We start from the raw sequence: 27,975 nt of genomic DNA, 5'->3' as shown, positions 1-27,975 counted from the left end.
CGTGCATAAAGACAGCATTACTACACAAATAAAGTAAATCATAACTTTCACAGTGTTTACACATTTCTCATTGAAGATATGCTTTCTTGATTTTCAGCGTGTAAAGCAAAGCGATTGAACCGTTTCGGTATGTTTCAGGTCTTCGTCATATTCCATAATGCAAATAAAGAGTAGCGGTAATGATTGTGGCTGTTCCGACGGACCAGTTGGATGAATGGTGGCAAGCGCTGCGAACTCCGCCCTGCCGATTTTTTCTTCCGCCGCCGCGTTGCTGCTGGCCGCGTTGACGGGCGCCGTGCTCTGTGCGGTCTAGCGTGAGCGCGACGCCACCATGAACAGCGTGATGGAAGACGTGTCGTCGACGTTCGCGCTCGACCCCCAGGAAGAGATGCGGCTGCTCAAGGATAAGGTCCGGCAGCTGGAGCTGCAAAACAAGCAACTCCGCCGGAGCCAACAGCACCAGAGGTCCTTGTCCCCGTGCAAAACTGCCGATTCCGAGAAGAACAGCAAAGAGCTGAAGCAGTCGCTCAACATGAGCATGTCGGACGAAGGGAACGAGAAGTCCTCCAAGGAGAGTTCGCTCGAGGACCTCGGCCTCATCGACGTCGAGTTTATGTCAGAGCTCGACGACGAGACCTGGTAAGCTGGCTCGAGAAGCACACCGCGAATTTGGTGTCCAAATTAGGAACTCCCTTTTGATGCGCGACAATCAAGTGTGCCCCGCGTTCGTTGTTATGCGCGCTTTCTAAATCGAGAAATCCGCCGCCGCGCGCGGCTGTGTTCTCCATACTACGCCCCCTCAACTCTCTCCGTGGATTTTGGTCACGGTCCGCCGCCGACCGCATGCTGATCGCCCTTGCACACTACATACACAGCTACGTCGCGCCACTACTGCGGCGGCGTGTTGTGACAGATGGACGCGTGCGCTTCTCTCTTCGGCCTTCCGCAGGCTGTACGAGCCGCCGGAGACGGGAGCCGGCGAGGCGATGGCTCTGACCAGCGCCCGCGAACGGATGACCGCCGAGCCCAGTCCCAGGGAACCCGTCGCTGTCAACAGCGCTCGCCTGTCGCTAGCCGACAAGCTGGACGAAATCACGCAATGTGAGTCACGCCCCCGAGACCTGTGCTTCGACGCGGTGCCGACGTTGGTGGGTTTTGTTCGGCGCGGGTTTCGGTGTGTACGCAATGTTTTAGGCGTTGTCCGGATGCCTGACACGACACCGGTTGCGTGCAAACAAATGTAGCTGCCCAAGCAGATGCAGTACGGTGCGTTTCATTTGGCAGCATCCAGCATGCGAACTGAGTCATCTTTTTGAAAGGAAAATTCACGCATAGAAAAAGATGCATGTTAGTACATAATGAACTGCAGCGCTTAATTTTGAAAAGAGAGGCTAAGTTACAATAGCGACCTCTAATTAGTCGATGAGTGGATCTAGTGCTAGGTGGTGCTGGTATTCTGTGTCAGAACTAAGTTTCAGGCCATATTACATGATTTGCACTTAAAAAAAGAAATGTTAGTTTTAAGACTGCTGATGGGGAGACATGGCAGGGCACCTTAACACATTTTCTCACCGTGGCATTTTTAAGAGTGGGTTAATTGTTTTATGTCAGTAAAAATATAGTGTTGATTTAACATGCTTTTCGGGCGGTGCGCTGATTCAAGAAAATGCTACATTTTCAGTGGCGTCAACTGCCCAAAAACTGCGACAGATGCTTTCTTGTGTTAAGAGCAACTCAGGTTTGTTCCTGTCAATTTTGATGTAATCTTGCCCTGCTCTGTTTGATTCATTTTGATTTTATTTCATTACTGCATGTTTTGCACCATGGACTGATTACATGCATGTGTGCAAGATGTTGCATGGGATAGTTAAATTTGCTTGTTGAGATGTAGCCTGAGTGGCTGTACTGTTCTGTGCTGCACTCGTTGTATCTTGCAGTAGAGATTTTTGTTCTTAATTTATCTGGAGCCTCATTTTTCAAATTAAAGTTTAGTTATCGTTTCTTCCTTACTCTAACTTGTCTGTTTTCCATTACTAGTGCTGTAATAATGCTTGATGAAATCGACAATGTTGCTGTTATATTGTAAAGAATGTGCACATGTCAAGCACTGTTTACAACAATTCCATGTCCTTGACTATGTAAACTTCAGCATAACATTGAAAATTAGAACTGCATTACATTGGCCAAATATGTTTTTCAAGGGCTCAGCATGCTTGCAGTACATGCATCATTATGCATGCCATCAAATTTGTTAATGTTGCAGTGATGAGCAGTTTTGTGTATAACTGTTGCATAATGAGACCAAATTTGAAAGGTTCAGACTATTGCGTATACAAAAATTTGCTAGAAGCTTGTGTATAAAACTGAAGCTTTTGCCAGGTTAGATAGGTACAGGCTTCAAACACCATATAACCAGGGCCAATCAGCTTTGTGTTTTCTTTGACGTTGCACTGGGATTGCAGTATCGTAATAGCAGTTCTCTAAAACTATGTACCCAATGTTTCGGAGATAAGGCTTAAATGCGAAAAGCCTTGTTTTATTGCTTGAAAAAATAGTGATGAGTAGTTGATGTGCCATGCTGAATACTTGCAAGCTTACTAATATTATGGCTCCGTGAACACCACCAGGGCGCACTGTAACAGTATAGCAGTTTAACAAAATGAGCTTCTTAGCATCGCCTTTATGCAGAGCAAAGTTCACCCATATGAATCGGGAAATCATACAAGATGTGACACCATAGTTTATAAAGCATGGGGGAGTTGCATAGGAAAGTGAAGTACATAAAATTTTTAGACAAAGGTAGCCTTTCATCTGGCGATATACTCAATGTGTGATAATTGGTGTTTGGATAACTTAAGATTTCATTAAATTGTTCCAAATCACAATTTCTTTTGGTTAATCAGCTACATTTTCGCTGCACTTGAAAATTGCCTAATTGCAAGAATGCTCTTGGCTATACAAAAAATCTTAAATTTTTTAGCACAACACAGTGAAAGATAGCTCATGAGGAAGTTATATTTGCATGTCAGCTTGAATTTTCATATTGGGCTCTTCTGCCTTTGGATAATCCAAACGTGAATCTGTGGTTCCAAGCAATTCGGATTAGTTAACATGGCTAAACTTTATTGTATATACTTAGAAACAGTTAAGCGCGTAGATGACAAGGACATGAAAGAATGCATACACAAGCACTAACTTCAACAAACGTTTTATTGAAAACAGGATCACATATCTAAGCATGCATATCACACTCAAGCGGAAACAGTGATGCCATATGCGCAATACATCAAATTACAAAAAGATATTTCTTCTTTTTCTTTTTATTCGAAGCAAGTAAGGACATGATTATGCACTTATCGTTCACGCTTGCTATTCTAGATGCTTTTATGATCAGCGCAGTAAGTTCATCTCGACATCGAGATGTGATAAAACAGTGGAACTCAACACATGCTATGATGTAGAGCCAGCCGGCCATCACATCCTTTCTATTATCTATGTGCTTAACTGTTGCTAAGTGTGTCATATCAACAAGAACGAACGTCTCTGCGTGTCAAGTTTATTGTAGAACTTATCTGGCTTAATAACTCGTGTTCCACCAATTTCCATAGTCCTTTTTACTTAAATCTTGGAGTCTCTGATAATATATTGAGTAGAAATGGTGGCCTAAAGAACTATTTGAGGCAGTTAATTCATTTTGGCAAATATAAGCTCGATTGTTCTATGTTATGATAGGTACACACGTTATTGAAGAAAGGGGAGGCTTATTCATATTTAGATACCTTGAAAGGCTGTTATATTCTTTCTGAATTACACAAGTTGGCAATCTGAACACCACAGAGCTTTTGTTTCATAGAGTGTCCACGTCTGTTCATTCAAGCGTAAAATTTTTTTTTCTAGGTTTTTACGTATACATCAGCTATGAGTAACGCTCAAAGCCCGGACCTTGGCTTCGGCCAACCCGGGCTGCACATGCCACCCGTGGCGAGTACTTAAGTGCAGGACTGCGGCGTCCTGCACTTAAGCAAGCACACTTTGCCACCAAGCGTAAAGGAAGTCAGCAGCAGAGACAAGCTTCTTCTGGCAACAGCGCTTAATGACAGTTGAGATGAAGATAGGATCTACCTCTCTAGGTTTTTATGTGCCAAGACTACAATATGATTATGAGGCATGCTGTAGTGGGGAACTCCCGATCAATTTTGACCACTTGGGGTTCTTTAACGTGCAACCAATGCACGGTACACGGGTATTTTTGCATTTCACCCCACATCGAAATGTGACCGTTGAGGCTGGGATATGATCCTGTGCCCTTGGGCTTAACAATGCCAGTTAAACCCATTATCACAAGCTTGTGAAAACAGGTTATCACAAATTGTAATGATGCAAGTTTTAGGAAATTATTTATTATTTATTCCAGCTTGCATGTACAGAAAAAGAAAATCAAAACTTAGATTTTTAATTTAAGAATAACAGGTAATTCGTGCCTTGTGAAAATCTATGCAGTGTCTCAAAGCTGCATGCTTGTAACGTAAATAAGTCTTCTGAACTGCCCCTCGGCAGTTCAGAAGCCCCTTGCTCATGCTTTTATAGGGATCTTACTTTATCTGCCCTGCACTCATATTACAGAGAAATCTACTATCAACACTAACGGTTTCTCTAACCATGGTGAAATGCTATAACTGCTCTGCTATAACTTACCTGCATCCATCGTTACATATTTAATTGACTCTTGTCTTCTAAGGTGTTATGCACATTGTGCTCTGAATATCTTAGTTATTTTGTACCCTGAATACGAGCTGAAGCATAAATAGGGACAGCAGCCATGTTTAGTGAGCCAGTGCATTACAAACCCACTAATGGCTATTTAAGAAAATTCGTTTGGCCTGCTTTCACATTTGGTCTCAATGCTTAAGTTAGTAGCCATCCCCTCTCGTTTTCATAAAATAGCGAATATTGTTTGGACCCACTTGGTTTTGACACCAATGTCTTGCAACATTTTTTTCCAGGGCCAAACAGAACGTTCGATTCGCGCACATTCACGCGTCCTAGGCGAAGGCGGCCAGCACTTGACCTGGAGGCAATGCCAACAATTGCTGCTGTGGAAACAGGATCAGCAAGGGAGTTGCCTGTTCAGCCTGCTGTGCTACCAACGACTACTAGCCCAGGGGTCATGTCACCCAGCAAGGAGGCAGTCTCGCCAAGTAGCCCTGCTCCACCAGTAGTACCGACACAGACGTTACTACGTGCACCTGTCAATGTTCATGAGATTGCTCGGCTTCAGGAAGAGAGTGAGTGTCGATCGTGCTAAAGCCCCACTCAGTACACGGCTTACACTTAACCCAACATGTTCTAAAGTACTATATACAGAACACGTTGGATGCTTGTTTTCGTCAAAAGATCTCTCTGGATTTGTAAGTTGTGGAAATGTCTGTACACACATCTGTATGGGGCACTTGTTTGTTAAAGGAAATCATAATAGAGTGGTGCTAGGACCATTAGTTTTGCCAGTGATGCAACTAGTAATCAGTATTCAATGCACATAAAGATAACCTCATTGGCTGAAGCAATTCCAATAAAGAAACAAAGACTATGCAGATTCAGCGCACATCTTGGAACCAATGTAGTGGTTAATCAAATGCTATAAATTTGCCCATTTCATTCCTGTGTCTTTGGCATAAAGGAAACTGGTCTGCACGCATGTGCTCTCATGCGCTCATTCTACGCAATGTGACACACATGGTGATCATCTCGAACAACTAGTTAGCGTTGGCACAATAGAACTGTACGTATGATTGTGGCCTAATGGCTAGAGCATCAGGCTGCTGCGCTGGGGGCTGAAGTTCAGTCCCAAGATAAGGCACGCAGTTCTATCTTTTTTTTAAGTGGGAGCCATTCGGCAAGACAGTAGCACCAAGCCATAGTCGGGGAAAGTCCGGGAGGGCTTGCAAAGAAATGTTTGCTTTGCAAAATGGCATGTATATTTCTTGCTAGAATCATAGGGGTGCTGTGATTATTCTAGGGTCATGCTAATCTGGTGCTATGCTAATCTAGGTCTTGACTGGTATACCCTTTATAAATTTTGCTTCATCAACCTTTTCCCTGTCTTCCAGCTTCAGTCAGCTGTATTCACATGAGAATCTGTGGTTTTTGGTTTACTTATGTTTAGGGTTCCATGTGTTCAGAGTTTATTTTTCTTGAAATTCGGAGGGCGTTTTTCAGAGTTTATTTTCTGGGGGAAATTCAGCGTTTTTTTTTTTAGTTGATTTCTCGTAAATCCCCAATTCTCTGAAATTCATAGTTTAAGTTTGTATTATTCTAAATACTCCAAAATCTTTGATGAAATGATATCTGAAGACGAAAACATTAGAACACACGAAGCATACCTTAGTTGTCTGGAAGGTTTGAATGCACAAACACATATAGACACAAACACAGATACTCGAGTACACATCTACGTCTGTGCGTATTACAACCTTAAAACTTGTTGTAATAGACTAAAGCATACTTCACGAGGTTGCTGTCACTGATGGAAGTGCACTCCTTTCGATTGATGACTCTCGGCTTTGAAAATGCCCTTTGAACATTTGTACTATAGAAACAGGGAGAGCCAGAAGACTCAGCATGCAGCAAGAAAACACTGGCCACTGGACAGTGTGAAGCCTCCAAAACGACAGGGGCTCAACAATGTTACTGATTTCATAGCTCTGATAGTTCGCAAAATCACTCATGAGCCGGCTCATATTGTCAGTTTCAAGAAACACTAACTTAAAAATCGGCGCAAAGTTTTAGAACTTGCGGGGTAACTCGTGCTTCACATTTGGATTCACAATTTGAAAACTGTACCCAAACGATTCTCTGGTGTACTGGAGTGCATCGCAAAGGTTCCTCTCAGCTGTCTGTCTCCTTTTATCAACGATAACAGCTTAGTATTCATGACGGTCTGTGACAATCATTGAGTGGTCATTCTCGTCAAGGAGATCTAACAGACTTGCGACATCTGATGTGAAGACCTCAAGTGGGTCATGCCATCGACTGAGGATTGCGTGCAAACAATCCCCCAGTATGGGGTAAACCTGCTGCACCAGGGTACTCGCTGCCTCAAGTTCCTTAATGATTGAGAGCACAGCACACGAATTCGTCCTAGGAAACCTCAGCTTAATCGGCAAGTTGTGTACAACTTCAGGCAATAAAACAAGATTTTTGAGCTTCTCACACTTCTTTCCCTTGGCATCATCGCTTCTCAAGAAAAACAAAATGGCACGCCAGTAGTCCAGAGTATCTTCTAGGGATTCATATAAAGAAAACCACCTAAATGGACATAGTCTTCAGCGACTTAGTGTTCGTGTCCATGGTCACGCACACAAAAGCAAAGTTCCGACGCAACTCCTGCAACGACTTCAACAGGGCAGGAAAGTTCACAGCAAAATCGTGAACTACCTTGAATGAGCTTGTCTTAATTTTATCCTCCAGAGCATTGTTCAGTAGGTGGCACAGATCTTTGAAGTGAAGTGCCTTGAAATCGTGGCTGGAGAGTTGCAAGTCCTTGTGAAGCTTCTACAAGTAGGAAGCTGAAACGGAGCACAACACAGCTACGTCGGCTAAGGTCTTTCCAACATTCTGAAGAGTGTTTTGTATCAACATGCCAACTGATACTGCCTTAAACTGCTGAACCACTTGCAAGTCTATCATGAGGGTCCTACATCCAGGAAGTTCGTTGTCGTAGAACGATGCAAGCACCGCCACTGTTGGATGTCCGTGGAGTTCCGGTGACTTGTCGATGGTGATGGAAATGGGGTGGTCTTCCATCGAAGAGCTTATCGTCGCATTGACCTCATGTAGGTATTTCCGATACAGTTGATCACTACCTGGCATTGTGCGTGCTGCCGGACACTTGCTTACAAAGAGGCTATCAAGAGGTCCATCAGCCTGGTGCAGTGGAATCCCAGCATGACAGAGCATACGGCAAAACTGGTGCAGGATGTCGTCCATGTCTTGTCTGTTAGATCGGGCCTGTGTGATGCATTCTTCCAGCAAGCTTTGCTGCGATGAGTTGCCTAAGGGTAGGAATAGCAAGACGATTTGAACAAATCGGATTGCCACTAGGTGACGTCTGCTCGGGCACCTGCCATAGATGGAAGCGTGCATGATAAACAGAGAAACCATGTCAGGCTGTACAAACCATGCAACATACTCTTACACAGCCCTAAATTCAGAGCACAAACAGTTTAAAAGAGGACTCTCCTGTGTCTAGACGTGGCTTTTTCTGCTGGACGTGGCACTGTGATTGTAGGTGCTCCGCAATTCTCGAGGCGCCCTTGCCATCGGCAATGCTGTCGCACGACAAAACTTGCAAACAATGGCTACTTCAAAGGACGTTGACTCTTCAGCATCACTAAACTCCTTTATGTAGTCGCTGGAAGGGTTTCATTTCCTTTCCATTTCGCTTGCCCAAAATATCTGTTCACGCACTACATGAATGCATAAATATGTCATGTGAGCATGCCATGCTTTCTGCCAGCAGGCTTCTCGCGCTCAATTCGGTCCCCTGGTGCTCTAGTGCCGCCAGGGGACCGTATATCAAGATGTCTCGTGCTCCCGGGGTCGACAAGCCCTTTGTTAAATGTGCAATGGGTGCGGTCTACGAGATATTCTTTACGTGAGGTAAAGTTTGTATCGGCCAAACCGGCCAATGTGTCAGTGACCGTTCAGAACATGCCCTTTATCGCATGCGAGTGTTTATCGGATTTTTTTTTATTTATCTGAAAACATGGAGCCCTACTTATGTTGCATTAGAAAAACCTTCTTTTTTTCTCTTCTTTTTGGAGCACCTGTTCTCATGTTGCCGTTTGTTCTGCATATAGATTTCTTATCATTGCCTTCGTGTCTGGAGGCATTCTTATCTCGCAGCTCTAGCGATGAAAAACCTTACGCTATTAGTTGTGAAAAGGGAATAACCTATCTTGTTCTCCTCATTTTGCTTGCCTTGTAGGCTAATCAAAATACTCCACAGCATCTAAACCTTACTTTCTTGGCCTATTTTGAAGGGTCCACTGTGTGGACTTGTAACTAACCAGAGCTGTTATCTGTCAGCCTCATTGCAAAATTGCTCAGCAGGACAAAAATGTTTACTTAATGCTGTATCACAGAGGGCAGAGTCTTTTCTAAACAAACTACTTCTTTTGTTGCTATGCACTGCTTCCTGCATTCTTCTAGTCAATAATTTGCTAACCAGCCCATTAAGTGCTTTTCTACATGTTACGCATGTCATGAAGACAATGTGTTAAAAATGCTGCCGTGCAGTTAATGTTTCCTTTTAACCCGTCTTCTTTGCTCCAGGTTTAAGACTGAGCTCTCCCATATCTTCTCCGAAGCGAACATCCAGTAAGTGAACAAGTTGTATAAGTGGATAACCGGGTAAAGCCCGGAATACATGGAGCGGAAAACTGGCGTCCAGGTGACGAAATACGCCCGGTGGCGAATGCTTGCCCCACGGCGTCCGAAAATTTTACTCCCACCGGCTACCTGGTCTGATCGGAGAAATGCCGCCGAGCGAAAATCTCTGTCGAAAGTGGTTGGAGCGCCTCGCGCTCTCATCAGGCATTGCGACGATCGTTCTTCTGACTTCCGGCATCCAGTTGGTTTTTGTGTATCTTTGCTTTTGCATCGGAGCATCTGTTGCGCGGCCACGCTGAAGCAACGAAATGCGGGCGTTTGGGCTAGTTTGGCTGCACACTTTCGGGCTCTCTGCGCGTGAAAGGGACACCGTTGATCATTACAACCGGATATTGAATGTTTAAGAATACAAATTTGCATAAACTTATTTTTTGTCTACAAACTTAAGTGAGGTGCTCGCGAAACAGATAATTATAAGTGCGGTGCAGTTTTCTTACCAACCTGATCGAAGGTTCCATGGCACAAGATAGTGTGTGCAATGTATTGCTTTTCTTATTATTGTCTTTTTTGTCTGTGTGGTGCTGCCTATATGGATTTGGGTATAGGGGACGAAACGGTCTCTCGTTTGCGGCACCTGAAGATGTTTTTTTTTCTTTTTCGCTGTCGGCACGCGTGCTCGCAAAGTTTGGTTTTCTGCTTCTTCGGTCAGAAATCACCCCTGCTCTACTGCAACCATAAGTCTCTTCTGCTCGAGTGCCTTGAGGGAAAAGAGCGATGACAGATTATAGTTAGAAGCCGCCCATGCCTGGTCTTCTGGCTGTTTGCATCTTTGTGGGCCCAGGCGGCACACGGAATGCCTAGGCCATTGAGAATGAGAGCTGCTGGCAGGCCCATTTCATGGCAAATACCGACAATTCTATCCTCTCCGGCTGCAGTACTAAACTCTTGTTGTTGGAGGAGGCTTTAAAACAGGAACTGAAACTGAAGCAAACATGAATAACCACAATGTGCTTTTATACAAAGTAAACAAAAGTCACTGTTGGAGAACCACAAAACCTTCTGCAACAGCTGCGCTCCACAGTGCCACCGCTTAATGTAGCTAGGCGGCGCAAAGCCAGCCCGATAAAATGCTTACAGCTCAATGAAATGTGCAGAAATCATTTGTAAGCGCCTCTACGAAACTTTTTTCCAAGTTGTTTAGTCATTAACAACAAATACAATAAAAAGGGTATTTACTAATTTTTTTTTCTTATCCCAAAACGCATTCTTAGTCTGGCAACACTGACAAATGCATGGTGAGCGCGTGGTGTTGTTCGGCTGTTTTTCACTGAATGTAGGCAATGCCAGCGAACCCTTGGCGTCGTCCCGCTGCATCTATTTGTGCCAAGCCAAGTTCGCCGGGAAAGTACGCTCCATGTATCCCGGGCTTCACAATTTGATTCTGTTTGTTGTTGTCATGTGGGCCATATAATTGAGCAATGCAGTGCACCACATGTTGTCACTGAGTTAGTTATAAGTTGCTCTTCCAGCCAAATTGTAGCCTCATTGACTTAGATTTTGTACGGAGATGGCACATCCCAGTGCATATTGTTTAATACTACACTTGGATGCAGTGGTTGCCTGTTTCGTCCTGAGTGAATTAGCATGTATGACAAATGCAAATATTTTGCCAGTGAAAGGAATAGTCGCGTTATTAAGGCAAAACACTTATTGCTGAGAAGATTGAACATGAAGCTGGTTTGCTTGGATGGCGCTACTGTTTGCTTTGCTGAGTCTATGGGCATTTTTTTCATCCAGCATTTCATCCAGCTGCAGGTGAGACATATTTCTGGTTTATTCTGGACAAAACAAATCTTGTATAGAAACACAAAATCAACTTGAAAATCGTATTTGTGAACGTTTTGAGCAAGAGTGAGCCTGTGGTTTTCCTACAAGAGCCATTTATACATGGCCTCCTTGTCTGCATGGTGTTTGGTAGGGATCAGCTGTATTCTGCTCCAAAATGCTATTGTTAAAAGAATGAGCGCATCTACAACTGTACACATGAAGATTCCATGCCATCCTTTAGAACAATGTACATGGCACTTTTTCGATGACTCCAAAGTTCTTGGGCTGTGGAGATGTGAATTGTTAAGCCTGAAGTTGTTCATCCAGCTGTTTGCTTTCTGCTGTTTTCATAACCTCTAAATGCACTTTTTTTTTCTTTTTAAGGTGCTGGTCTGCTTACTGCAAGCTTATTCTGAACACCACAGTTACTCAATCTGTTACTCAACTGTTACTCAACTGTTACTCAACTGTTACTCAACAAAATTTCTTTGTAACACAAAGGATTTGCTAAAACTTCTATATAACGAAGTAGGTAAAATGGCAGTTTGCTTTGTTACATTGAAATTTTGTTCTATTGAAATTTTACCTTCTATGCAAATAAGTATGGTCGCCGATCGAATTTTCTTGCACGCAAAGGGGCCGCAGAATTTTTCGAATTATTGGGAAATTGAAAAAAGAATATTTAATGAGAAACCAATTCATTCTGATGAATTTGGGAATTGGCGACGAATAATGCGGTTTCATGCCATGTCGACGATATCTTCACATAGGTGGTATGAATTAAGCGAAGCCAGCCACACTTTCCCGTGCACTCCGCCCCCATGGCTGATAGCGTTGTATGCACTGGGACGACGCTATTATAAAAAGTACTGGCAGTGAGGAGCAAATGCTTCATCTTCCTCTCGCTCTAACAGGTCACTTAAACTCGAGATTATGCAATGTTTAGTGCACAAGAAACGACAAAAGTTGCAAAAGTGGAGTAGGGGATTGCCAACTCGCACGCGCAGAAACCGGTAGTGTGCTACTTAGTACTGCCATATGCCAGCTTCTGAAACTGTGTAGCCAATATCAGCTGCCACGAAGTCAAACTGCAAGCCGGAGTCATATCTTCGGCAAAAGCGGCATAAAAAAATGTGCTCTTGTGGACACGCGAGAACGTCCCACAAAGCCAGCAGCGGATGCTACGCAGCTTTTAAGAAGCTGCGGCCGCACAGAAGAGCCCGTGCATGCTGCTGCGTACTGTGCATGTGCGCTGTCATCTCTATGGGTTTCCTGTGTATGCGGAGCTGCTGCGTATGGTCAACTAAAGCTGTGTATTGTCTCGGCATTCCTTTGCTGCAGAAGCAAAATTTCGTCATACTGAAATCGCATGCAAAAACACTTAGTTATATTGAGGTTTTAATTACATGGTGTTCAATGGGCAGGAGGTTATGAAAAGTTAAATACTTTGTTATATCGCGAATTTCATTATATTGAAGTTCATTATATCAAGGTTTAACTGTATTACTGTTGCTGCACAAATGTGTTGCATAGCTCCGCTTCTGTACTAAATCTTATTAGCTAACAATGTGCCAGTTACTTGTTCGTTGTGCAGAAAAATTAGAAAATGTACTGCTGTGACGATGCAGTGATGTTAGGTCCGTTCGATTTGCCTGTTCACGGTAGTTCACAAGAAGTTTGGAAATTGTGCGGCTTGATTTCTATGGTGCTGGCACAACACGACACTTGAATCGAATGCCCAGATGCAAACGCAGTGCAGGCGTTATGTTTTAGCTGACTAACGTGCATCGTGTGTGTAAATTTAGTGGTTTCTAACTGCAGGTATGATTGGCTTCCAAGGCGTAAATTCACCCCACACTTGCGTAGACACATCAGGCGTGTGTAAGTGGGGTTTTATTGGTGCTTACATCCATGTGCTGCGTTGTCTGCTGCGCTGCTGCTTCACACGTGTATGCCTGCACCAAGTCGGCAGAGGCAGTGGAGAGAGTGCAGCAAAATCATCAACCAGGTCTGCACCTTTCTAAATGAATGTTGTGGTTAAGCAGGTGCCATTGCCGCATCACTGAAATGAATGGTAGGGTGCAGCATCTTGTGAACTGGTTCAGGTGATGCAGGTGAATCTAATAGACCTACTGCCATTGGTGTTAGTACCTTAACTACAGGCTTCTATATACTATGTATCACAGCAATCCTTCTGTGTACAAAGATACAGCCAGCTTGTATGGAGCTAAAACTGAAAAAATTATGCTTTAAAGTGCAGCTTATTTTAGACTTCTCTTCTATGAAAATTTTCCATGCAGTGGTTAGTGCTAGGCTCAATGAATCAAGGCCTGAAGATTCCTGCTCCGATGACCACCACGAAGTTCATCAAAGCAGAGTACAGAATTTGGAAGGTCTGTTTCATTTTACTCGTTATAATTTCCTTGGGGATTGGTTAGCATAATAAACTGCAATGCACAGGTGATGCGAGGCAGCGACTCCGCACACCCCCTTTGACCTTGGCACGGACTCAGGAGAGCCAGAGCCCATCGCCTGGAAGCAGTCCATATGGCTCTAACTCGTCCCTTCATCAAATATCTCAAATTCCAAGCAAAGGTATGAACAGCGTAATTGCACGCCTGCTGGTTTTAATGAATCCTTGACAGCGAGATGAGCTATGCCTCTTTGTTCATGGATTGCAATTTGTAAATTTGCTGTTGTAATGGGAACCAGAAACGTGTGCTTCAAGGCAGCCTTTATGCAGCACTGCTGGATACTGGATCAGTTGCTTTACTGCTGCATTGCGTGCAATTCATTTCTGTTGTGCCTACCCAGCAAAATCCAAGCATGTACTGTTTTGTGGCACATTACAGAAAGGTTCGCATGTAACATGACTTCTGAGACTTTCTACACATGATCCCTATCGCTGAAGTCAAGCTGTACATGACCACTCGGTTATCTGCTGCTCAATAGAACACGCGATGGAATATGCCTGCCAGACACATAAAGTGATTAGAAAGGGTCATGTTTTTCCTGTGCTTAGGCAGAACTTATCTGACCAAGTAATCTAGTTAAAGTAACTAATGTTGGCTTAAGCTACCTTGGACGTTGTGCCTGTAGCCATTGAAGCAACAAAATATAGTAAAATATTGCTCCTCTATGCATAAAAACTTGTAGAATGGTACAAGGCCTGAAGTCCTTTTACATGTAACTGAGGTTGAACAGGACAGGACTTGATCAGATCTTCATAAAGTAGTCGCCTCTCTTATTTCTTACTCGAGTCTACAGGACAGCCAACTGCTATTACATAGAGATGCTTTGGAAAAGTATGGAAACTTTCGAAGGCTCCATGCTGTTGGGTCTATTCCCTATCAGTGTGCAGGGAATATTGACTTAAAAAACAGCCTTAAGCGTGCCGTCTGCATGCTAGCCTGATAATCAAGATCTGTCAGGCCAAGGTGATCTGCACTCTTATGCTTGAGTAAAAGACTCGACTGTGCAGCTGCTTTTACTGTCAAAAATGTAAAGTGGAGTCTAAAATTCTCTACGCTCAGGTCGTTCTAAACATTCTTTTGGTCACACTGTCTTAAAAGTGCTTTTTTTTTTGTGCGCAGTTGCTATCTCTTATCCCAGCCATGCAGTTATTGACATCCTATCCCAGTTCAGCTGCAGTGAGAAAGAGTGACTGCCCCACTTGTTACTTGCCTAATAGAAAAGCAGCCTGCAATAAAATTTTATTTAAGGCGAAAGCCTTTCTAGGCTCATGGTGAAGTTTGTGTCACCAGACCTGACCGCCGGAGTGTCCACCGAAGCATCATCACGCCATATGGAGACAGATTAAAGACAGATTAAAGAATAGAAAATGATTGATAGTGACGTTTAGTGAATGATAATGTCATAATAGAGAGTGGTAGAGGTTAATAATGACTTGTAATGACTACTAATGACTCCAAAATGAGCAATATGTCTAACGATGGGTTGTAACGACCACAATTGATTAGAAATGACTAGAAATGTCTAGTAATGAGTAGTAATGACTGAAATGAATGACTATGATATGACCAACATGTCTAACGACAGCTTGTAATGACCACTATTGATTGCAAATGACTAAATATACTTAGTAGTGAGCACTAATGACTAATAATGACTGAAATGACCAATAAGTTGTAACGACGAATTGTAATGACTCCAGTTGATTAGAAAACACTAAAAATGCTTAGTGATGACCAGTAATGCTAATAATGACTTGTAATGACTACTGATGACTATATGACCAACACATCTAACAATGGCTTGTAATGGCCACAATTGATTACAAATTACTAATAATGACTGAAATGACTTGTAATGACTAGTAATGACTACGAAATTACCAATATATCTAACAACAACTTGTATTGACTAGAATTCATTAGAAATGACGAACAATGCTTAGTAATGACCAGTAATGACTGAAATGACTATTATATGACCAACATGTCTAATGACAACTTGTAATGACCACAATTGATTACAAATGACTAACAATGCTTAGTTGGGAGCAGTAATGACTAACGAAAGAAGAGAAAGAGAAGACTGATAAAAGGAGGAAGAGTAGGTTTTCGCTGTTGACCTCTTAAGAGAAATCTTAGAGACCCTGTAATTTTTGTCAGATATCATTGATCTAAATATTAGGCAGTTTTAGCAATAGCACACCCAGGCATCTTTGCATGCCCAAAGCTCCATGCTCTACTTGCATTTCTTTGTATACCTTTTTATGCTCTTTTGTATGCCCATCAGTCTGATCTTTGCATGCCCAAAGCTCCATGCTCTACTTGCATTTCTTTGTATACCTTTTTATGCTCTTTTGTATGCCCATCAGTCTGAGTCCCCTGCTTTTGTGTGTTAAAAAACTAAAGCTCCCTATTTATTCAAGACATTAGACATAGTGGAGTAGGCATTTTCCATTAAGAAGCCTCCTTGAATATATTTGAAATTTTGTGCGAGCCAAGCATTCACAACAGATAACGTTGAATGTGCTTGTGAAATGATTCTGCTGAGTTCCGTTTGTTGGCCAATGAAGAGTGTTAAAAAGCTGGGATGTTAAGTTGTTTACAGCAGGTACATCTTTTTTTTTCTTAAGAATAAAATAATGCTACAGCGCGGGTGCAGATCATTTTTGAGCCATCCTTAATACTCTTTGTGTTATAGGTGCAACGCGAAGGAGCCTGCCTAACTTGAGCAGGGTGCTAAATGGACTGGGCACTCGCAGTCCCAGCGCAACTGGCCACCAGTCCAAGCAACAACAACCGTCGCTAAGCCATCGAAACAATCTTAGCCAGCTCCCTCAGCCCGAGGTGAGTGCTATGTGTGGCATTGGTGAGTGAGATATGTCTGAAAACTAACGTGCTCAGCCCAGCCATTCTACACAGCAGCTGCTGAGGCAGTGGTGAGTCAAAAAGGACAACAGGCCATTGTGCAAAGCAGAAACTCCATCTCTATTTTTTACATTCTCACATTTAGGATGTTTGTGACAAATCTGCTTGCATAATTTACTTTTCTATGTGTGCCTTAGCTGGAAATCAGCGTGCGCGTGCTGTAACCCGAGCTCGTGCCTCCCGGGCACCACAAGAGAGGGATACGGCTGCATCCATGGAGCCCATACTTTTACAATACAACGCCATACTACAACACCACAGATTGAACAGACGACAATACCCACCTCCACACAAGACTCTCGCGCAAAGATGCCGTAGCATGGCGACAATTACAAACACACACACACCCCCATTCAAGCAGACTGCACGGAATGGACTGTACACTATACTAGTACAAATGTCCCATTTGTAATGACTACACCTGCCTATATCACACTGCATGGGCATGCCCCAACGTAAAGGCAGCCCTGCAAATACCCAACCTCACACCCGAGCACTGGGTGGCCGTGCCGACCAGCTCGGACCCTCGTGACCAGCAGCAACTTGTGCGGCGGGCCCGGGAGACAGCAAGAGCCAAAAAAGAGCAAGCAGAACGATACCTGCTTGTCTACTTTTTTTTTCAATAAATGTTTTTTCTTCTCCTCTCTAAAGCTAGATGAAAGTTCACAGAAAGATGGAGGCTTTGAAGGGTGATGAACAGTGGTAGGACAAGGAATGTTGCTGAGCCAGCATTTTGTCGTTTCAACACTCTTGGTTTTACCACTGTTAGCTCTTTCAAGCACACAAGTATACATAAAAGGGGAAAATTGTCATCCACATGAATGTAGCACAAAGCTACCAAGGTAGCAAGAAGCTACAAATGTAGCACGAAGCTACAATTTTCTCTTTCATAACGCTTCCACTACCTTTCAGGATTCTGCAGAACTGATTTGCCAGAAGTACACATAGACGAAATATATCTGATGGTCATTGAGAGAATACGTGAATGAGTCGTTTGTTAAGTTTCTTGCTTTGTACAGTCATTATGAGGCAGTTCTGTCAAACACTTGGTGCTGCATGTCTGGGGTACTCGAGATTATTGCTAGCATCCACAAAGTAAAAAATTTGTTTTCTGTGGGCATAACATGAACTGTATGTATCTTGTCTGCAGCCATGGGGAACATTGCCAGCATTTTACTGCTCTGCCTTATTAGCCAATTAATAATTATCTAACTGTTTAAGTTTTGAGTGGTGTTCAGTGTTCCTCTGGGAAAGTTTTAGATCACCTCATCCATAGTGTGCAGTAATTTAAAGAACTCTTGTTATTTTTTTATTTTTTGAATTGTACGAATATCTTTTAATTTCAAATACAAATTTAATAGTGTTTGCTATTTCGTTCATATTTATTTTGTATATTCATTGGTTGAAGTTGTCAAATGCTACCTGTTACTGTTTAGATCATTTGACATACTGTACATATAAGAGATTCATGTTAATGCAGCAAGGTAACTGACAAAAGGGCGAACCAACTTGGCAAGCAATAGATCTTACTGGATATATACGTTTTCCGTACTATACCTCCATAATATAAGAGGTAAGAGCAGTTGTTGCAGCCTGCAGAGAGAAAGACTAACGGAGACTCCTCCAAATGATTCTGCTGCAGGAGAACCATGATTGTTGCGTAGACGCACCAGCTTCCAAGAGAACAAATGGAGGAGATAACTTTCTCAAGATTAGTTTTTAATCATCAAATAAGCATGTGTCACCTTGGGTGTTCTGACGTCGGTGCGCACACAGTGCGCGGCGGCTATGGCGGAGTATCTGGTGGCTATCACTTCCCCTTCCTCATGTTCCCTTCTTAACCTGTGGTCTGGGGGCATAAAAACAACGCCCAAAAACAAAAAAGCTGGCTTTTCCCTTGTTGGCATTAGCAGTGTTGATGTCTGGTCACTTCATTGGGCAGCTTACATTTTGTCTCGATATAGGCAAAGCAATTTATTTGGCCAATCTTGCCATATTTGCATGTGTTTAAAATGATCTGCAGCATTGTTCCACTTGGCTCCTTCACCGAGCACGACACTTTATTAAGTATACCTGGTGACTCGCGGTTACTTTGTTTCATGGCTTATTATAATCGCCTTTATATCGCAGATATGTTTAAGCGTAATGGCCCATTGTACTCGCAGATCACAGGCCGCTCCGCATTGCCCATGTCAGCACGTGCCCGCTCGTCCTCTGTGGCGGCAGGTGCACAGGCAGCCCCATCTGGGCCTTCCTCAGCCAGGATGTCCCAAACGAGCAGGCGCTCTCTAGGCGTGCCACAGAGGGCGTCTCATGCATCACCCCCTTCTCGTATGCCACCACCTGTACGGTACATGCCTGCACCCCCTCCAGCTGCACCGCCAGCACCCACAGCTGCGGCAACCACTTCTGTTCCACAGAGGTCAGGGCTGCCACGGCCCTCCCGGATCCCGCCACCACGTTCGCAGAAGAGGTGAGCGCCGTGCAAGAACTGCCCCACTGTGCCTGGGAATGTGACTGGCTTGTTGCTTTTCCCCGCCTGCGCTTGTGGAGATGTTTGGTGCTGGCGTTGATGTGCGCTCAACAGCCACTGCTGGTGCTAGCAACAAAAATGGTGCGAAGGCAAGAAATTCTCCGAGAACTTGGCTCGACATGGACCAAGGGGTGATTTTAGTCACAAAACATGGTTCTTTGCCACTAGTTTCTTTTTTGGCATATGCCAACCAATGTTACTTTTCTGACTGTGTGTTCCTGGTGACGAGGTGTCAACGACGACACTGCATAATTTGCATGTCAGTGAGATTGGTGAAATATCAGTGGCACATGGGTGTGTGCAATTAATGCTCAGTAAATTTCCAGGGGGTCTTCCTTCTTGCCATTTTGTTGTCTGGTGAACGTTGAAGCACCACATTTGCTTTGGGTCGTGTTTGTTAAAATCTGTGGTTACATGGCAACCTCTGGTCTGTGCGGTACTGCCAGTGTGTGTGCATCATGGCTCGGCTACTGTTTTAACCTCTTCTCTGTTACGGCAGCGTGGAATAAGCTTGCTTCTTCCCTTGTTCTTCTTTTTTTTGTATTTACGTGCATGACATTGTGTTTTTGGTGCTCCTGCATGTTGAAAGTTTGCCGGGTAGAGCTACACTTGTTCGGTGAAGTCATTAATGTGCAGTTTTATGGGTGTTGGTTCTAATTTTAATTTTGCATGGTGTTCAGCGACTCTGAAAAGGTATTGTAAACAGGAAAGGCATTTAAAATGAGTGCTCGACAGCTGCTGAACAAGGAATTTCGCTAGAGCCAACGTTTCGACAAGGGAATTGTCCGAGACAAGCACTCCTGTCATAACATTGGCGCCAGCAACTTATTCGACCACTGTTGATCATCACTTCAAACCTCACCTTTCTGCAAACTTCTGTCTTGTTTGAATATCTGAAATGAAAACTATTACGCCTGTATATTCCTGTTTTGCTAGTAGATGTGAAACTTTGTAAGCATTGCATTATTTAGCAATCTGTTTCTTTTTCTCATTTTCCTTCTCCTTCAAATACTACTTGTACTTAAAATGTAAAATACATAGCCTTGGCAGCTGTTAAACTAACATCACCGATACCTTCCAATGGTATGGCACCAATTATATATGTACACAGCAGACGTCATATAGTGTCGTCTGTTAGAGCTCAAAAGCACTGCTCAACTGTGACGTATATTTATATTTATGCAAATTCACACATTTCTGCACATAAGGCAGGCATCTGCCTGCAACTTCAGAATGTGTATTTTCCTGCTGCATTATCTGTTCTAGTTCTGATGTAATCCAACATAAAAGTATTTTTTAACCATTGTTCTACACAAGCAATGAATTTTTTTCTTTCTCGTGAGAGATTCCATCGAAGTTTGGGTGACATTACTGCATTGATTTCTGGTTACTGTGTTACAGGGCTTTTAATGTATTTTATATTTTACAAATTATTCAGCGTACCTATTCAAGAGCTCTCTACTTGGGCTCGTGACTCACAGGACGTGACATTTTTAGCATAAAGTAAGTTTTTTTATATTGGTACAGTTTATTGTCAAGTATTAACATCCTGTAGGATGCCGCTCTTTGTAGGTTGCAGTTGCTCTGAATACGGTGGAACCTTGGCTTAACTAAATCATGCTTGAAACGAGAAACTTGGTTAAATCAAGGACTTCACTTTTCACTGCTGAAAAGTAAATGAGTTGTCTTTGATGACATCTTACAAATGACTTGGAGTTAAGCAAGAATTAAGGCAAAAATATTGCAACCAAGACAACCAGACTTGGTCTATGTCGCCACGTGACCTAAAGAAGCATAAACAAACAAACGATCCCGCTGTGCGGACCTGACGTTCTTGGCATTCGTGCTGTAGGCATATAAACCTCTTATCTTGAATGCCACTCTGGATCATATGAAAAAGTCTTATTTGGGAAAACATGCAACATTGCATTACACTACCCAGAAAAGAACATAATTTCTTGTTTTCGACAAAGTGACTGACAGCCAACTTGCACTTTTATAACTTCTCTTAACCTATAAGGCTTCGATAACCTCTTGTGATTCTTGTTGCCCTTGACCAAAAATTGCTCCCTAGCATACATAGGGACATAACCATTGTAGATGGGTTGAGTGGCTGTAATGCTGTTTGAGCTGTTCTGCAAACAAATAAAAGAGGTTGAAGCAGTAGAACAGAAGTCCTAAAATTCAGTTCAGTTCAGTTTATTGTCCTTAAAGACCCCCGGAGGGGGTATTACATAAGGGGTGGGTTTAACATAAGTTCCATATTTGGTACACTTCATAAGTTATATTCAAAGTGATCAATCACACGCTGTAGAAATGAAGACAGGCAAGTGATGCTAACAGTGTCAGCAGGAAGGCCGTTCCAGTCTTTAGCTGCTCGAGGAATGAACGAGGCGGAAAAATGAGTGCCTATCTAAAAGTGCCTAAAGTTGCCTATCTGTAATGTTTTTTAACAAGAATTTCTGTCCCTCTCTGGTTTGATGGAATTCACTGTAGGGCTTTTTATGTCACTCTTCTTCCTCCATTGCATGATAATTTTTGCATTGATACATGTGCAATATGTTTGAATTGTTAGTAGCACTGCTTCCTGTGTTATTTCCCATGTGCTAACTTATGCTTTACTTGGGTAATTCTGTACCAACTAGATTCCCGATCTGCACATATTTAGTTTGACTCTATTGTAGCTGTACAACATATTTACGAGTAAGTGCACTTCTGATACCAAGCACAACGCTACGATACCCCACATATAACAATGTAGTGTAATATATAAAGATAAGCAACTGTATTAGTACGCATTCTGAAATTTTGCACAGAGTCTGTCCAAAAAAGAAACTGCACATAACAATGAAATTACAGTCGATTTGTGACCTAAATTTCAGATAGTTCAAACAGATCTCCATATTATAGGCATCCCACTTTGCTCTCAGTGCATTTTCAAGCTGCCTAATTCAAACAAGGCTCTTGGTTATTTGGATGGTTTTGTCTCCCAAGCTGCTAAAAACAATTTTTGCTGTTTTTTGTACCATGCCCTGACAAGATGGCAAGCAAAATTTTGCGATCCCGACGTGACTGCATAACTGTTCCTCGCAGTAGTTTCAAGAGTAGTCTTTATGTATAGCGATAATGCCAACATAGTGCATTATGGAACATAATGTTAATATATGTAGTCTGCACTGTATGCTGGCACTAGCACATTGATAGCAACGCAGTGCACCGAATAGTACAGCTAGAAAATGCCACTCGGCTTTTAATGCATGCAATCTGGCACTTCATTAAAGGGCTTTCTGCCTCGGTGGCTATGGCATTCAGCTCTTGAGCATGAGGTCTTAGGTTTGATTCCTGGTTGCAGTAGCCACATTCCAACAGTTTAAAGCCTCGTAATATAATTACATCTGAACTGCTAAACACCTCTACATACCCAGCAACATTTTTACTGTTTTTGCCAAAACATGGCTTACCTGTAAAGGAAATCGCAAAGCAGTCGCTGCACAATTTTCCTCTATTTCATATTGCCCGTGACAAATGGGGTCGGATTTCTTTTGTAGCTGCTCCATCTATTTTGTAGGTCATACTTTGCTGAGCGCCGAGAAGCCTTATCGGAGAGGGTACCAAACTGTTGTAAAAAACGAACTGCACCAACACAGCAGCACATAGAGGTAGTGCCAGCGAGTTCTTTAGCAAGGAAATTTAGTAAAAGGGACCAATCTGCATTTTCTTTCCCTTTGAGATGCAATGTAATCAGTCTTTTTTTTTTATGTCAGTGGTTGACTAGAATGTATTTAACGCATGGCACATGCTGCATTGTGGTAGTTGGTACCATATTTTCAGCATACCCTGTCTTCCGTTTTTATCATTCGCTCGAAAAAGCTCTATTCTCTGGAAAAGTGACACTTGGGACCCCTTGGAGTGCTAATCTCTCACTTTAGCTTGACTTAACAGTATTGTCTTCAACGTCACTCTAAAAATGCCTGCTGAAATAACTTATTCCTTCCTGTAATGAAACATGTGGCATGTTAAACTTGGGTGTCATTACAATTCTGGTACTTGTTAATGCCCATTTCCTCAAGACAATGGACAATTTTATGTCTTAAGTGCAGAGTTTGTTCAGCCACTATCTGTTCATGCTAAACTGTCCATGCTGCACTGCAAACAGGAAAGCAGTGCAGCATAGCGGGTGTTATCAAATTTTTGTAACAGGCTAAACAGGCGCAACTGTGCTCACTAAATTATTTGATTGAAACAGGCCAAATGGGTGCTTTCAAAAAGTTTTTCTAAACAAACTTGCATGACAGATGTAATTTGGTTAGTGTGTGTTTACCTCTGTAGTCGTATGCCGCTTAAAAGGCTGATCTGACCTATTGTGGATGATCCTGCTGTGCCAGATTAAGGTTATAAATGTTTATGTTGTACAAGTTACTGTGAATGCAAAGTACATTTAGCTTTGTGGGTGTGCTGCTAGTCATTAAGAAAAATTCTCATTTGTTTTTTCTGGTGAAACAGTGATGGGTGCTGGTTTATTGAGTAACATGTGTAAGAGTGTGCTTTGGGGGAGGCATGCAATTTCATAGAATGTTTAGGGATGGTGTTGTATGCTCTTCTGAAGCTTTTAGATTGAGGCATGTTGAAATAATATGCTCTGTTGGTTGTTTCTGAAACTACTGTAACTTTTTTTTTTATGTACTTGGTTACTTGTATTGAATCTGGTGGGGTTGCATGGAGTGCTACATTGGTGTAGCTTGCAATGAAGTAGCTTCTTGATTATTTCTTTTATGTGTGCTTTATTAGCTGCATGTGCTGTTTGATTGCAGTCACATTAACATTTCTCTTTATTTTTCTTTCATGCAGAATGTAGATGCATGGAATGTGTCGCTGTAAAGAGAACGAGGTTTGTTGTAAGTTGCCGCTGCCTGTAAGATGGCAGCTGATGTTTGCTCTTGATAATGCATTTATTTACCAAAAATTGAGATGAAAATAGGCGAAATACTCTCGCAATACTGCACCTTGTGATGACATAACCAAATAGTCGGTGGAAGCTGAAGTCTATTTGATATATAAATTTGTCATTTAACATTTTTATGTGGTGTTTGTATTCCTTAAGTAGCAGCTTAAATCGAACATATTTCTGGCAAATTTTAGGTGTGATGTGTTTATTTTAGCTCATGCGAGAGTGCTTTGTTATCATAGCAAAAGTGTGTGGTGGCATGGGTTATCCGCATTAATAAAATATTGCATAAAATGCATTTCAGTTGCATTTTCAGCACCATCCCAGTGCAATGTAAAATGACTGCATTAGTGCTGGATCACTATTTGCAATCGCTGAAATATTTTCTGAACTTAATGTGGACACATGCAAAAATACATCAAAAATGCATTCCATGTGGTTGCTGCTTTATTTTGCGAAGATTACAGTAAAAAAAAAACACTCCTTCAGGATATTCTAGTGGTTAAGTGTGCAGTTATAATCTATTTTATCCCAATGTTCATCTAGCTTCGCTGAATCAGGGGTTAAGTAAAATGAAGTTTAGGCTTGGTTACTAAACTCTGCAGCCATGTAGCACAAGCTAGGACAGGATATGGATAACTGTACTCTTGTTTCAGTGTGCTAGCTTTAGAATAACTGGTGTAACATGTTGATAATCTGGTATTTGATGTGCTAATGTGTGTTTTGCTGTTTTTCTGAAGGCCATTGCACCAAAAAGTATCAATTATCTTTTTCTGTTTGGTTTAACAGTGTAAAAGCCACAACTGATGGTGTTCTCCTTAACCTATTGGCTCCCAAGTCCATGCTCTGCTCATCCTTGCAGTTCACATGAATTTTTGCCAAAGATTAGTTTTAATTGTTCGTGGTATAACTGTTGTTCCTTTGCTTGCCATAAGTGAGCTACACTAATTTTATTTCGTGTCCTTCGGATGAGTTTCAGAGTTGTAAACTTTCTCAAATGCTTTATTCACTGCTAAGACAAATCATATCTTAAAAACATATATTTGTTGTTGTTTTTTCTTCTTTCAGGGAATTGTTTCATGAAATGTTAATTATAGGCAAACTGCACATGTATAATGTGCAAAAATATGGCAGAATACAGTTCTGGAAAATTTGTACAAGGGGTTAATATTAAAGGGTTATCAAGGGGTTAATATTAAATGACATATGCTTATTCATTTTTGCGTTACATTAGTTGCACAGTGTGTTAAAAACACAGCCAACGCCTTTATTAGTTGTTGCTTTACTTGGTGAAAATCAAGGCCATTGTTTCTTACGATTGCACTTCACCTTTAGGTCTGGGATTCCTGCCTTCAGCAGGAATGCTGCAGTGCCATCAAGGTTTACAGAGCCGGATGACGACTGGAGTGACGGTTGTTACTGAAAATGCCACGCCATAGGCAGCCGTGCCCCTGCACATCTTATATTTTTTCATATCTGCATTTTAGAATGGGTTCTTTTTCATTATTTTTCTGGTGAGCACTTGTGTGTACTTCTGGTTTTTAGCGAAGAGGAAAGCACATCGTTGTGTGCTCTGCTGCCTTCGGTAGAGGGATGTTCCATGTTATCGACTGTCCATTACTTGTCTCGGAGTTGTTTGTTCCATCGGGAAAAATTACAGCACAGCTTTGTATTGTAATGTGTTGCAAGATGCCAAGAGGCAGCGTCCCCGGAGAACATCTACCATGCACTTCTAAACAAATGTACACCCTTTGGGATGTATATTTGCCACACAACAATAATCGTCATCTGCCTTGCTCGCGTTTCCTTTCTTGAAAACGCTGTGCTCGCTAGTTTCCTGTTGAAAACTCTGTCATGCTGATAATGTGCATGCCATTCGTTACTTGGAAGTACCGGGCTCGCAGAGTTAAAGAAAGGAAATGTGGACAAGACAGATGAAGATTATTGTGTGACAAGGTGCAACTCAAAGGGTGTAATTTTGCTTAAGAGTGTAGTAGCTGCAAGGCAGCACTACAATTAAAGAGCAACATTTCCTTCTGTCAGGCCTTAGCCAGAAACTGTTGTTTGGTCAGCTATGGTTCCTTGGCATAAGTTTCAAGTCTGGTGCCATATGGCTGAGCCAACAAGTTTGTCACCATAAGCAAACAACATAATGGAGGAGTGTTCATCTTAAAGAAAACTCCAAGGGATTGCTGCAAAAAGGTGTTAGGTTTTTGTGATTCCGGAGCAAGATTTGCACATGCGGTTGCACTTCAGAGCATTGTTTTGGCTAAACCTACATGTTGCAGATGCCAAGTTATCCATATATAACCTCGTGACTTAACCAAATAACTTGCCCCGAGCTGTTCCTGCCACACCTGTCAATGCCCCAAACCAAAGTCCTGGCGGTGTTGCAGGCCTCTTGTTCAGCTTGCTGTGTCATCTCATCTTCTGCTTCTTGTGTTGCACAGTCGGGACAAGCAAAACAAAATAATTTCTTAGAAGCCCATCCATTCTGGCATGTTATTGCTCACATTTTAAACCCCGTTGCCTCTAACATTCAGTACTTTGCAGTACGAGGCGGTAGTGCTGCCTATAAGTGGAGATACTTCGTTGTGTTTTGATTTTGGAGGCTCTGGAAACTAGTGGGTCATCGGAGCTCGGCTGTGCCGAGAAGGGGGTGGGGGATTCTCTGCATTTAGAGCAATATTACTGTGATATATTTATAGAGCTGGCCCATGCAAGACCTTTTTTTATTTCATAAACGCTTCCACTTCTCTTTTTTTTTCGGCTAAGTGAAAAAAATCTGGAGAGGTGGTAACTTCCCTGTTCAAGAGATGTCGCGTCTATCAAGACTGGTGTGAATGTCTCCTCACAAGTACAACCCGAAGCAGCAGTCATTGCCGACTGCTGTTATTGCTCGCTTGTACATTAACGTTGCAGGGTTTGTTGTGGAAGCTGGGAACAACATTTGTCTCAGCTTGGGTGCTGTATGCTTGCACTGTATCCATGCAGCTGCTACAGTGTTGACAAATGCATTGTGTATATATATATAACTGCTGTTTTTCTATGAAACAATAAAATTGCTTGCAAGAGACAGTCGAGTGTGTGTCATTACTTCAACTAAATGTTTGTTCTTGCTAAAAAGTGTATGTGATATCTCCTGGATCTCGCTGTGAATGAAGTGAATAGAAGGCTGGTGTAATGGCACTGTGCAGATCATGGAAAGATCTGACAAGCATTTTCAATATTTTCTTCTTTAGACAGATATAAGCATAAGATACTGCCTCTGGTTGGACTTGAGTTGACGCAAATACATAGTACTTTACGCTGCTATGTTACATAGCATATGACACATGTAAAATTGTGTGGCATTGGCTGTGCGTCTACAAAAGCTCGGGATTTCTTTAAAAGGTGCTCCTGCAGGCCATGGACAGGGCTACTCCTGAAGGCAGTGAGCAATTTTTGTTACTTTCCGCAAGGACAATGGACACCCTACCAAGTGGCTGATGTCGGTAGAAGTTAGCAACACTGTACAACAGCTATAAGATTGTGTACATTAATACTACACCTGTAGCTGTCTTCATAGGCACATTTCACTTGAACTTACTGCACACAAGCTCCATGCCAGCCTATGCAAGTGAGCTAGCTTATGTAGAGCACTTTGTAGAGCTTACGTAGAGCTAGCTTGTAGAGCACCTGTAGTTGTCTTGCCGAGTAGGCAACTTGTGCCACTAACTACATGTCTGTTCTTGGTCAATTCCTTAGGATGGGCATTTGTCACTGCGACAGACATCTAAATACATTTAGCTCCTGTGCCTTTGGGTTTTCTCTGTGCATACGATGCTTAAACACCCCTCCCTTGACCACCGTCGTTAATCGCCTTTGTCCTCGTGTCGCAC

General features: G+C 42.4%; 1 protein-coding gene across 3 annotated transcripts; it reads left to right on the top strand.

The window, feature by feature from the left end:
* The first annotated feature begins 169 nt into the window (after window positions 1-169).
* Window positions 170-27,172, top strand: LOC139057328 (SLAIN motif-containing protein 2-like). 3 transcript variants are annotated; one of them, XM_070535288.1, is made up of 11 exons: window positions 171-639; window positions 950-1,101; window positions 1,682-1,738; window positions 5,004-5,285; window positions 9,334-9,378; window positions 13,518-13,610; window positions 13,678-13,812; window positions 16,390-16,535; window positions 18,782-19,089; window positions 23,998-24,044; window positions 25,430-27,172. In XM_070535288.1, the coding sequence occupies exons 1-10, from the start codon at window positions 332-334 to the stop codon at window positions 24,002-24,004; spliced, it is 1,533 nt and encodes a 510-aa protein (XP_070391389.1). In that variant the 5' UTR covers window positions 171-331; the 3' UTR covers window positions 24,005-24,044; window positions 25,430-27,172. The 3 variants fall into 3 exon arrangements, with proteins under 3 accessions (XP_070391387.1, XP_070391389.1, XP_070391388.1); XM_070535286.1 differs by lacking the exon at window positions 23,998-24,044 and having other exon boundaries at window positions 170-639; XM_070535287.1 differs by lacking the exons at window positions 1,682-1,738; window positions 23,998-24,044 and having other exon boundaries at window positions 174-639.
* The last annotated feature ends 803 nt before the right edge of the window (window positions 27,173-27,975 follow it).

This window comes from Dermacentor albipictus, chromosome 3, assembly GCF_038994185.2.
Source record: "Dermacentor albipictus isolate Rhodes 1998 colony chromosome 3, USDA_Dalb.pri_finalv2, whole genome shotgun sequence".
In the NCBI taxonomy this organism is placed as follows: Eukaryota; Metazoa; Arthropoda; class Arachnida; order Ixodida; family Ixodidae; genus Dermacentor; species Dermacentor albipictus.
The sequence above is the reverse complement of the archived record's forward strand: the minus strand, read 5'-3'. Positions and strand labels throughout refer to the sequence as shown.

Coding starts and splice junctions, on each gene's coding strand:
- LOC139057328 (XM_070535286.1), top strand. CDS start 332: ATGAACAGCGTGATGGAAGACGTGTCGTCGACGTTCGCGCTCGACCCC. Junction 1,739..5,003: donor TTGTGTTAAGAGCAACTCAG/GTTTGTTCCTGT, acceptor ATTTTTTTCCAG/GGCCAAACAGAACGTTCGAT. Junction 13,813..16,389: donor ATCTCAAATTCCAAGCAAAG/GTATGAACAGCG, acceptor TTTGTGTTATAG/GTGCAACGCGAAGGAGCCTG.